Source organism: Equus asinus, unplaced genomic scaffold (genome assembly GCF_041296235.1).
Source record: "Equus asinus isolate D_3611 breed Donkey unplaced genomic scaffold, EquAss-T2T_v2 contig_800, whole genome shotgun sequence".
Classification (NCBI taxonomy): Eukaryota; Metazoa; Chordata; class Mammalia; order Perissodactyla; family Equidae; genus Equus; species Equus asinus.
In genome coordinates this window covers 1,429,479-1,441,332 of record NW_027225517.1, presented here as the reverse complement: position 1 = coordinate 1,441,332, position 11,854 = coordinate 1,429,479, and the positions used below count along the sequence as shown (strand labels likewise).

The 11,854-nt window shown below is 37.2% G+C and overlaps 1 protein-coding gene across 1 annotated transcript; it reads left to right on the top strand.

Moving 5' to 3' along the window:
• Positions 1-10,377: 10,377 nt before the first annotated feature.
• Positions 10,378-11,328, top strand: LOC139044319 (olfactory receptor 5AN6-like). The gene has a single exon (XM_070503738.1). It carries the CDS (start codon positions 10,384-10,386, stop codon positions 11,326-11,328), a length of 945 nt encoding a protein of 314 aa, XP_070359839.1. The 5' UTR covers positions 10,378-10,383.
• The last annotated feature ends 526 nt before the right edge of the window (positions 11,329-11,854 follow it).

The following is an 11,854-nucleotide window of genomic DNA, read 5'->3' as shown; positions in this document are numbered from 1 at the left end:
AGAGAAGTGAAAACCTGGCTCCTTGATTCCTGGTGCCATTATGTTTAGCTGTCACCACCAAGTGATCTTTTGGGGCAGTGTCACCAACACTGAATTCACTTTAAATGGCCTTTGTCCTTGATGAGACCAAGATATCTAAAACCCTATGTTTTGAGAATTTAGGTTCTGATAAATACTATATGTAGAGAAATGACAAGAACCTAGGAAGCCTCACAGATAGTTTTTTCCTCATTGATTTTCTTTATTTCTTTTATTTACTTTTAATTGTGAAGCATTTATTTGTATTTCAGTAAAATAAAATAATCTGTAAAATTTGGTATGTAAAAATTAAAGACAAATTTTTTTGGAAATTAGTATATTGCCGGTCATTCTTGCACTGGGGCAACATCCAGGTGCGAATTTTCCTGGCAGGGACAGGTTACCCTCATCCAAGGTTTCAGAGCAGATCACTGGCACACATGCCAGTGCCAGAACCCAGAGGCTGTGGCCCTGCCCCGTAGGAAATCATGCCATGTGTGCCTCACAGGGCTGCTGTGATTATTGATTCTGATCAGGCAGTTGAGAAAATGCGTGTATGCATATATCTAAAATGAAGGTGCTTTGTAAACATCGAAGTGTCCACAAGTCTAATTTATTGTTATCAAGCTATATTACCAGCAAGCTGTGTCATCTTTGGCACATCTCTTAGCTCCTCTGGCTTCAAGTTCCTCACTTGAAAACGATGGTATTGAACTAGAAGATCTCTAGGTCTTTTCCAGCTCAAATGACTCTAAGTTTGTTATAAGAAAAGCTATAATTATGCGGTAGTAATAGGATCATAGGGAAGTGGGGAATTGAATCAGAAGGGACATGGTAAATTGAGGCATGAAATTATCAGGGAAAAAACTCCACGACAACCATGACACCAGAGAACAAGTATCTGGAGAATTTTCTCCCTCTAATTGTTCTTTCTCCTTTCATCTCTGCCCGAGTAACACATTTAAGAGGATCCCTAGTTGTGGCCATCTGTCTGGCTGTGAGCAGACAGCCAATTTCATGGCCAAAAGCATCCATCTTGGAGTGCAATAAGAACACTTGGAAAATTCCTTTGAAAAAGAGCTAAGCAATTTCAACCTTTGGCAAGAACTGTTTCTTCCTGGAGGGTCTGGAGGAAGGTGAGAGGGTTTGCTTTATAGAAAACAGTGGTCTGTGCTCTCTCAATATCCATGTAATTCTTCCAATGAGATCTAAGTGGAACAAGGTTTGTGGTCCTCAGTCGCTCTCATTTTTAGCTCCTCCCTCTCTTACTTCTACACCCTTCCTCAGATCCTTTCTCTTTACTCAAATTCTCTAAACTTCAGTGGAAATAATCATCTCTAATCTAAAATGTCAGTATTACTCTGGGGTGAGGGGTGGATCTTGAGTCCTAGTTCTGCAATTTCTTAATGATGTTATCCCACTGTTAAATTCTGTTTTCACCTGCAAAATTTTGGATAATAGGATTATCTAGCATCTAATGAGACAATGTCTATAAAGCCAAACACACTGTAGAAGTTAATAATTGAGCACTGAATAAAAAATAATAATTTGCTCAATTTCGGGGGATTTAACTAAGATCAAAACATGCTTTTCTAAGGATGCTCACTCTAGGCACTTTTATCCAATATAATGTTGGAAGTTTTAACCAGAGCAATTAAGGAAGAAAAGGAAATAAAAGGTATCCAAATTGGAAAGGAAAGAGTAAAACTGTCACCGTTTGCAGTGACATGATTTTACAACAGAAGACCCTAAAGAATCCATCAAAAAAGTATTAGAAATGAAAAACGAGTACAGCGAAGTTGAAGAGTACAAAAGCAACATAAAAATTCAGTTGCATTTCTATACACTAACAATAAACTTGCAGAGAGAAAAATCAAAAATAAAATCTCATTTACAATTGCAACAAAACAAAAACATACCTAGAAATAAATTTAACTGAGGAAGTGGAAGACCTGCACAGTGAAAACTGTAAGATATTTTTGAAAGAAATTGATGAAGCCACAAAGAAATGGAAAGCTATTACATGCTCATGGATAACAACTGATTTCTGAATGTTGATTTTATATCCTACAACTTTATTGAATTCATTGATTACTTCCAACAGTGTTTTGGTTGAGTCTTTAGGATTTTTCTATATATAAGTTCACGCACTCTGCAAATAATGACAATTTTACTTCTTCCTTCCCAATTTGGATGTCTACTATTTCCTTATATTGCTTCATAGTGTTAGTTAAGACTATCAGTTCTACGTTGAATGAGGGTGGTGAGAGTGAGTATCCTTGTCTTGTTTCTGATGTTAGAGGAAAGCTTTCAGTTATTCACCATTGAATATAATGTTAGCCATGGATTTGTTTATGTGGCCTTTATTATGTTGAGGTATGTTCCTTCCACATCCTATTTTTTGGGGTTTCAATCATGAAAGGAATGTTCTATTTTGTCCTATACTTTCTTTTCATCTATTGAAATGATAATATGAATTTAATCTTTCATTCTATTAATATGGTGTATCACATTTACTAATTTGTGCATGTTGAAGCATCCTTCCATCCCAGGGATAAATCCCAGTTGGTCAAGTGGTGTAATCCTTTTACTATGTTGTTGAATTCAGTTTACTAATATTTCATTGGGAATTTTTGCATCTATATTCATGATGGATATTGGTCCATAGTTTTCTTTTCTTGTGGTGTCCTTATCTGGCTTTGGTATCAGAGTTATGCTGGCGTCATAAAATATGATTGGAAGCTTTTCTTCTGGTTCAACTTTTTGGAAGAGTTTGAGAAGGATTGGAACTAATTCTACTTTAAATATTTGGTAGAATTTGCCAGAGAAGTCGTCTGGTTCTGGGGTTGTCAGTATTAGGTTTTTCATTACTGATTCAATTTTCTTAATCACTATTGTTGTATTCAGATTTTCTACTTTTTCCTGATTCAGTCTTAGTAGGATGTATCTTTCTAGGAAATTACTTATTTTTTCTAGGCTATTCAATTTGTTGGCATATAATTGTTCATAGTAGTCTCATGATCTTATATATTTCTGTAATATCACATGTAATGTCACTTCTTTCATTTCTGATTGTACATATTTGAGTATTCTGTCTTTTTTTCTTAGTCTCACTAAGGGTTTGTCAACTTTGTTCATCTTTTTGAAAGCCAGCTCTTAACTTTGTTGATTTTTTTCTATTGTTTTTATAGTCTCTATTTCATATTTCCACTCTAATTTTTGTAATTTATTTGCTTATACTTACTTTAGGCTTATTTTTTTCTTATTTTCTATTTCCTTGAGGTGTAAATTTGGGTTGTTATTGAGAGTCTTCTATTTTCTTAACCCATGCATTTATTGCTATAAACTTCGCTGTCAGAACTGCTTTTGTAGCATCCCACTGGTTTTGGTGGGTTATGTTTCCATTTTCATTTATTTCAAGATATTTTTGATTTCTCTTTTGATTTCTCTGTTGATTTCTCATTTGACCCATTTGTTGTTCAGAAGCGTGTTTAGTTTTCACATATTTGTAGATTTTCCAGGTTTCTTCTTGTGAATTTCTAGTTTCACACCAATCTTTTCAGAAAAGATACGTGGTATGATTTCAATCTTAAATTTGCCACCACGTGTTTTGTGTCCTGTCATATGATCTACCCTAGAGATATTCTGTGTGCACTTCAGGAGAATGTGTGTTCTGCTGCTATTGAATAATGTGTTCCATAAATGTCTAAGTCCATTTGTTCTAATGTGATTCAAGTCCAATGTTTCCCGGTTTTTGCTGAGGAAGAATCGCCCTGAGCTAAATCTGTTGCCAATCTTCCTGTTTTTTTGTATATGGGCTGTCACAACAGATGGCCACTGACAGATGGAGTGGTGTGTAGGTCTGTCCATGCCTGGGAACCATAGCCAGGCCACCAAAGCAGAGCACACCAAACAACCACCAGGGCTCACCTCAAACATTTCTTTTTTGATTTTCTGTCTGGATGATCTATCTATTCTTGAAAGTGGAGTACTAAAGCCCTCTACTATTATTGTGTTGTTGTCTATTTCTCCCTTTAGATTTGTATTTGCTTAATATATTTATGTGCTCTCTTTTGGGTGAATATAGATTTATGTTTTTTATGTATTCTTGATGAATTGACCCCTTTATCATTATATAATGACCTTCTTTGTCTCTTGTTTCTATATTTGCCTTTGTCTATTTTGTCTGATATAAATATAGCTATTTCTGCTTTCTTTTGGTTTCCCCTTGTGTGGAATATCTTTTTACATCCCTTCACTTTGAGCCTATGTGTGTCTTAAAGCTGTAGTGTTTCTCTTGTTGGCAGCATATAGTTGAATCTTATTCTTTGTTGTTGTTGTTGTTGTTTTCTGCTTTATCTCCCAAAATCCCCCCAGTACATAGTTGTATATCTTAGTTACAGGTCCTTCTAGTTGCGGCATGTGGGACACCGCCTCAACATGGCCTGATGAGCGGTCCCATGTCCACACCCAGGATCCGAACCAGTGAACCCCTGGGCCGCCATAGCAGGGTGCGCAAACTTGACCACTCGGCCACAGGGCTGACCCTGAGTCTTATTCTTTTATCTATCCAGTAGTCTGCCTTTTGATTGGTGAATTCAATCCATTTACATTTAGATAGACTATTGATATGTAAGGACTTACTAATGTCCTATTATTAATTGCTTTCTGGATGTTTTATATTTCCACTGTTTATTTTTCCCCTGTTTCTGCCTACGTTTGTACATTAGTGATTTTTCGTGGTTGTATGCTGTTACTTCTTTCTTTGTCTTTTGTGAATGTACTCTGGGTTTTTGCTTTGTGGTTACCATGAGGCTTATATAAAAATCTCATAGAGAAAGCAGTCCATTTTAAGTTGATGGCAACTTAACTTCGATTGTCTACAAAAGCTGTACCATTTTAATCCCCCCCTTTTTTTCTCTCTTTTTTTTGAGGAAGATTAGCCCTAAGCTAACTACTGCCAGTCCTCCTCTTTTTGCTGAGGACACCTGGCCCTGAGCTAACATCCGTGCCCATCTTCCTCTACTTTATATGTGGGACGTCTACCACAGCATGGCTTGACAAGCAGTGCCATGTCCACACCTGGGATCCGAACTGGCGAACCCCGGGCCGCCAAGAAGCAGAACGTGCGAACTTAACTGCTGTGCCACCAGGGAGCCCCTTTTATATTATTTAATACCATTGTTTACCTCCTTTTATATTGAGTATTCTTTAAAAATTATAGTAGTTATAATTATTTTTAATACACTTTTAAGCTTTATACTATAGTGAAGTGGTCAACATACCATCCTTTTACAGAATTAGAGTTTTATAATCTGGCTATATATTTATGTTATCATTGTTTTGTATACTTTCATATGTTTTTGTGACACTGATTAATGTCTTTTTTATTTCACCTTGAAAAAATCCTTTCAGCGTTTTTTTGCAAGACAGGTGCAATAGTGATGAACAATCTCAGCTTTTTTGTTTCTGGGGAAGTCTTTTTTTCTCTTTCATATCTTAAGTATAACTTTGCTGGATAGAGTATTTTTGGCTGGCAATTTTTTCTTTCAACTCTGAATATGTCATTCCACTCTCTCCTGGCCAATAGGGTGTCTGCTGAGTAAACTACTGATAGCTTAATGGGGGTTCCTTTGTAGGTTACAATTTTTTTCTCTTATTGTTTTTAGGATTCTCTATGTTTGATTTTTCACAGTTTTATTACAAAGTGTCTTGATGAAGGTCTTTTGACGTGAGATAATAGGTTAACCTGTTAGCTTCATGAACTGGATGCCTAGTGTCTCCCCATGTTTTAGAGGTTTTTGGAATTATTTAATTAATTTTCTACCCCCTTCTGTTTCTTTTCTCTTTCTCAACCCCAATTATCCTAATTTTGTTTTGATTGAATCTCATAGATCATGTAGGCTTTCTTTGCACTTTTTCATTCTTTTTTTTTCCTCTGCCCTGACTGGGTTATTTCAAATTTTCGGTCCTCTAGCATAACTTATCTGTCTTCTATTTGCTCCACTCTACCACAAATGCTCACTATTGCATTTTTCATTTTATTCACTGAATTCTTCAGCTGCAGAATTACTGTTGTGTTCCTTTTTATAATTGCTAACCCTTTGGTAAGTATCTCATTTTGTTCATTTTTTTCTGATCTCAATAAATTGGTTTTCTGAGTTTTCTTACAGTTCATTGAATTTTTTCAAAAGAGCTATTTAAAATCTTTATCAAATAGGTCTCAAAATTCTGTGCCTTGGAGCTTGATTCTTGGAGAATCATTGTTAACTTTAGTGATGGCATGTTTTCTTTATATTTCATGTTTTTTGTAAGTTTGCACTGCTGCTTAAGCATTTGAGGCAGCAGACATCTCCTTAAAGCTTGCTAGTTAACTTCAGATAGGGTATACTGTCATTGGTAGTGTTATATATGAGGTTTTCTCTCCTTTGTATGGGTAAATCTGCCCCACCCTTCTTCCTCTCTCTCGTAACAAAATTCTTAAGCTAATGTGTCTTTTCTGTTCTTATTACTCACCAGGCTGGCTATCTGAAGTCTCTTTTTTGTTTTCCAGAATGTGACGCTACAGCTGATGTTTTTGGTTTCTCTCTTACGCACAGACTCAAGTCTATTTTTCTGAGAGCAATCAGTTTACCAGATTTACTCTCACTGCTACCCATGGAAATGTGCACAAAAGCCAGTTGTAGAGTAGGGAGAAGTGTGGGTTTAGCACTGGGAGGTTGGGATTTGTGATGGATCCAGTCAGGAGATCCTGCATAAGGTACTCCTGGAGGCTCATGTTTAAACTTTCTGCTGAAATCCTGAATGCAATCAGCACAAACTGTGTAACATTATTGCCCTTTAATATTCTTACCTGCTTCTTTCCTGATCTTCCTTCTCCCTCCTGTCATGTACTACCATTCCCAGTAGTCTAGGTACTTCTGGAGAGAAATGGGTTTCTCCAGCTGCGACTAGCACTACTGGGGTAGCTGGGTACTCCCTCACTGCTATTTTTCCCTGTGGAAGTGTTCACCACTGCTAAAGTTTATCTTGCACAGTGTGCCTTGAGAGGGGTGGTGCTGGCACAGCTCCTTTCATTGTCTTCACTGTGACCAAACTCACGTGTTTTTTCTGCTCCATTATGGTGCTGGAATCCCTTCTTCGCAGGGCTGGGCTTCGTTGCTGAGAGACAAAGTCTGTCTCATTCATGGTTGTCTGCCCAAGTCTTCAGCACTCTCCAGGCTTTACCTGACTGTGGCCAAGATAGGTTGGGGCAATTTTGCTGAGTCCTGCTGATTCTGAGGTCTGTCTGCTTAGTATTGGATTTTCAGGTGGGTGAGAGTCCTCCTGTGCCTCTTGGTGCATGGTGCTGGATACTCCAACTCACAAAGGTGCTTTTGTTTGTGGATGGATATCCAATTCATTGTTACAAAAGCAAAACAAAATCAGAGAATGTCTTTCTCTGCTAAAATGCTGATGTCACTCCTTTCTTGGATCATTTTACTCTCATCCATCTACTTAGAGAAATACGCCATGTAAATATCATCATGATTATGACCTCAAAAACACCAAGTCAAAATTTTTTGTTTAAAGGGATTCTGGGTTGGTGTTGCCTTCAAAGCATCTGGCAAGTGACATAAATCATTTTTGGAACAACAGATTTTAAACTCAAGCATTATGAATTCCCACAGATAAATTTTAAAGAAACATGTACTTAAGATGCCAGGGGCCGGCCCCATGGCCAAGTGGTTAAGTTCATGCTCTCCACTTCAGCTGCCCAGGGTTTCACTGGTTCTGATCCTGGGCACAGTCATGGCACTACTCATCAAGCAATGCTAAGGCAGTGCCCCACATAGCACAACCAGAGGTGCTCAAAACTAGAATATACAGCTGTGTACTGGGGGTGCTGTGGGGAGAAGAAGAAGACGAAGAAAAAAAGGAAGCTTGGCAACAGATGTTAGCTCAGGTGCCAATCCATAGGGAAAAAAAAGATATAAAAATTACTAAAGATACAAATGAACAGGTCACCTTAACTAAAGTCAGCAATAACATCCAACTATAGAATGATGCATGCAAAACCATGTATTTCTATTATTAGAAAATAATAATTTTAATAAGTAAATTAGAAATGTTTAAATAAAGGATGCTATGGAAAATGTGATGAAAGAGTGAGACTATCAAAGCTGACCATTTGAGTAATGAAGAAAATAGATCCGTTAGAGAGAAAATAAAATATTATGATTGAAATTTGAAGTTCAATGGATGACTTAGGCAATTCGCACAACTTATAATAGAATGAACTTACTGGAAGATAGATCTGTAAAAATTAAACAGAACACAGTAGAGACATACAAATAATGAATGTTTCAGTGATGTGGGAGGTAGAGGAAGAAGTTTCAACACACCTCTAATTGGGGTTCCAGAGGAATATAATACAAATATGGAGGCAATTTTCATTGTACTATCTGCGTTTAGTAGACAGCACATGAGGCTTAAGGTTACCATATTGAATGAGTAGACATTACAGGAAGCTATGAATTTATCCATGAGTAGAAGGAGAAGAACAGCACATATTGTAACTGCTCAATAAATCTTTTTGTCGTCATGACTGTTGGCTAAGATGGTGATGGTGATGATGATGAAGAACACAATTTTTTGCTCTGTCCTCACAAAACTCTCCCTCCATTCAGTCTCTCTGTGGACAGAACCACATCTATGTCTAGGTTGGTAAATATATAGTCTATCTGCTCCCATTTCTTCTTCTATGTTGATGGAAAATATCTTGATTTTCTTTTCTAATTAATCTCTTCATTCCTTCAGAATTTTTCTCAAAACAGTGCACCATGAAACAATGACTGATTTGATCTTAGGAAATTCATACTTCTACATTACTTCTCAGTCTACAGCCTTATGCTTCTATGGGGATTTTTTTTTCTTTTCAATAATTTTTGGAACTAGGAGGTTAGGAAATGTTTTTGGAGAAGGAAGACATTATGGATGGCTAATGTTGACACATGTTTATAGTTCACAGACATAGCTTATTCCATTAATGTCACAGCCTTTCTCCAGTGAAATCTCCAAGACTTCTAATTTTATCCATGTACACAACTCCGAGGCAATATTTGATATCTATTTTCTACCTTTCACAGCTTCCCATTATTTTCCTTCTAGTTAGAGTTCATCTGAATAAAAATGTGTATGTGTTGGGAGATGTTCTAATAATTATCTGAAGAGATGACTGCTATTGCATCTTGAAGAGGGTATACAGTGCCTGAGGCAAAAATATTTTTTTGGCTGTTTATCATTTGGCCTGAAGACTTAGTGCTTGCCTTCCCTGGACTGGCTCCAATAAGAAAAAGAGAAAGAACTTCCAGAAATCCTGCGTCTGCTTCCTAATCTCCATATCCATTGCCTAAACATCTCAACTCTTACATGAGATCAAGTCACTTTTATTTGTAGAAGTCTTTTACCTGGGAATGATGAATAGACTGGAGTGTGATTGAGAATCCAATAAAACCACATGTAAAGGTGGTAAGTAGTTGCAGTGTCCTGGATACTGTGTCTAAAGTTTCCAACATTTTCATAAGTATCACTGACCCGAAGAAGATCAAGAATCACTATCCTAGACAGTTTAACTTATAAGTATCTCTGATTTGAGGAAATAAAAATCTTCATCTGCAATGATGGGTGCATAATGACCCTTACAACCTTGTCTTATCTAACTTCTCTGAGCCTTCTTAGCGTCATTAAGAAGTGTAAGTCACATCCATTTCCAAACTGCCTCTTGGTATGTGACTCTTCCCACCATATCATTGCATTATTCTTATGTCTCTTGAGGCATTATGAGAGCAGAAAGGCAGTTACAGAATTGTCCACCTTCCTGATTACATTAATTGAATATTAGTTCCCAAGGAGATTTTAAAGAGCCCCTACTTTGTCATCACTTAACTATAAGGTCCAGCATGATTCAGGGACTTTTTCAAGCACTGAATTAAATTCAGAGCCAGGACTTATCATACTCCTTCTGTTTCACAATATAGAGATCTGGCAGCATTTTCCTACCTTACTCTATTTCTAATTCTCATATATTTGTAAAATTGTAAGGGAAAAACATGAAATTAAGACATTTTAGGAGATAATGTACTAATCACGTTCATTTACTGTGTTTTGCCCCCAAAGAAAATGACTATTTATGCAAGAAAACTTTTAGTTAAGTTTGGTGAATATACATAAAAGACACAGATTAATTCAACACTGATGATTTAAGATGTATATTTAGTGAGCTGTGTGACTGGGAAGAAATGAAAACAATTTTTTTGAGTTTTTTGAAAATGAATCCATTTCCTTCTTTCAATTTTTTCTCAGCAGATCTCAACAAGCAGGACCATGGAAGAAAATAGAAATCACACTTCTGTGGCCGTGTTTGTTCTCCTGGGACTCTCAGATGAAAAAGAGCTGCAACTTATCTTCTTCCCAGTCTTCCTAGGGATCTACCTTGTGACCCTCCTCTGGAACCTGGGTCTCATCATCCTAATCAGGATGGACTCCCACCTGCACACACCTATGTACTTCTTTCTCAGTTTCCTGTCATTTATAGACATCTGCTATTCTTCTTCCACCAGCCCAAGGATGCTTTCAGACTTCCTAAAAGATGAAAAAATGATTTCATTCATTGCCTGTGCCACCCAGTATTTTGTTGCATCCTGGATGTGTCTGACGGAGTGCTGTCTCTTGGCTGCCATGGCCTATGACAGATATGTTGCTATTGGTAGGCCTCTGCAGTACTCAGCGGTCATGGCTCCTGGCCTCTGTCAGAAGATGGTTGCTGGGGCCTGTGGGAGTGGTTTCCTTAGTAGCTTAGCGGAAACAATCCCTTGCTTTCATCTCTACTACTGTGGGCCCAATATCATTCCAAATTTCTTCTGTGACATAACCCACATCATATCCTTGTCTTGCTCCAATCCCTTCATCAGCCAAATGATTCTTTTTCTGGTGGCTTTTTTTATTGGGTTCGGTTCTTTTCTTGTTATTCTCTTGTCCTATAGTTTCATTGCAGCTTCCATCCTGAAAATATCCTCCGTAAAAGGTAGTGCCAAGGCCTTCAATACCTGTGCCTCCCACTTGGTAGTTGTGACAATCTTCTACGGAACAGGCCTCTCAGTGTACATGCATCCTAACTCTGGTCACTCTGAGAAACAAGACAAGGTTCTGTCAGTGTTCTATGTTATCCTTATCCCCATGTTAAACCCTCTTATCTATAGTCTGAGGAACAAGGAGATCAAAGAGGCCCTCAAGAGGGTGATAAAGAGGGCAAAACATTTACTTCAGTAAGAACATATTTGAGCAGGTGTTACCCTAATAAGGAAAACAGTGGTAAGAACATTCAAGTAAACTTTTGTAGGTCACAAGACTAAGTATAGAGAAGTGAAAACCTGACTCCTTGATTTCGGTTGCCATTATATTTAGCTTCCACCAGCAAGTGATCTGTCTGAGGCAATGTCATCAACATGGAAATCAGTTTGTTAGACCCAAGTAGATGAAAAGCTTTCTTTTGAGAACACAGCTTCCAATAGCTGTTATCACTATTGCAGACAAATGACAAGACCCTAGGAAGTCATGCACATGATTCTTTCCTCTACAGTTTTTATGATTGCTTTTATTTATTTTCAATTTTTCAGCATTATTTATATTTCTATAAAAAGAAAATAAAATAATGTATCAATTTTTATGTGTGAAAGTTAAAAATAATTTAAAGTGAATACTTTATCATCTTAATTCTAAACAGAGAGAGAGAAAGTCAGCATTAGAGAGAGGGATACAGAAAGAGAAAGCTGGAAAGAGAGAAAGAAACAGAGAG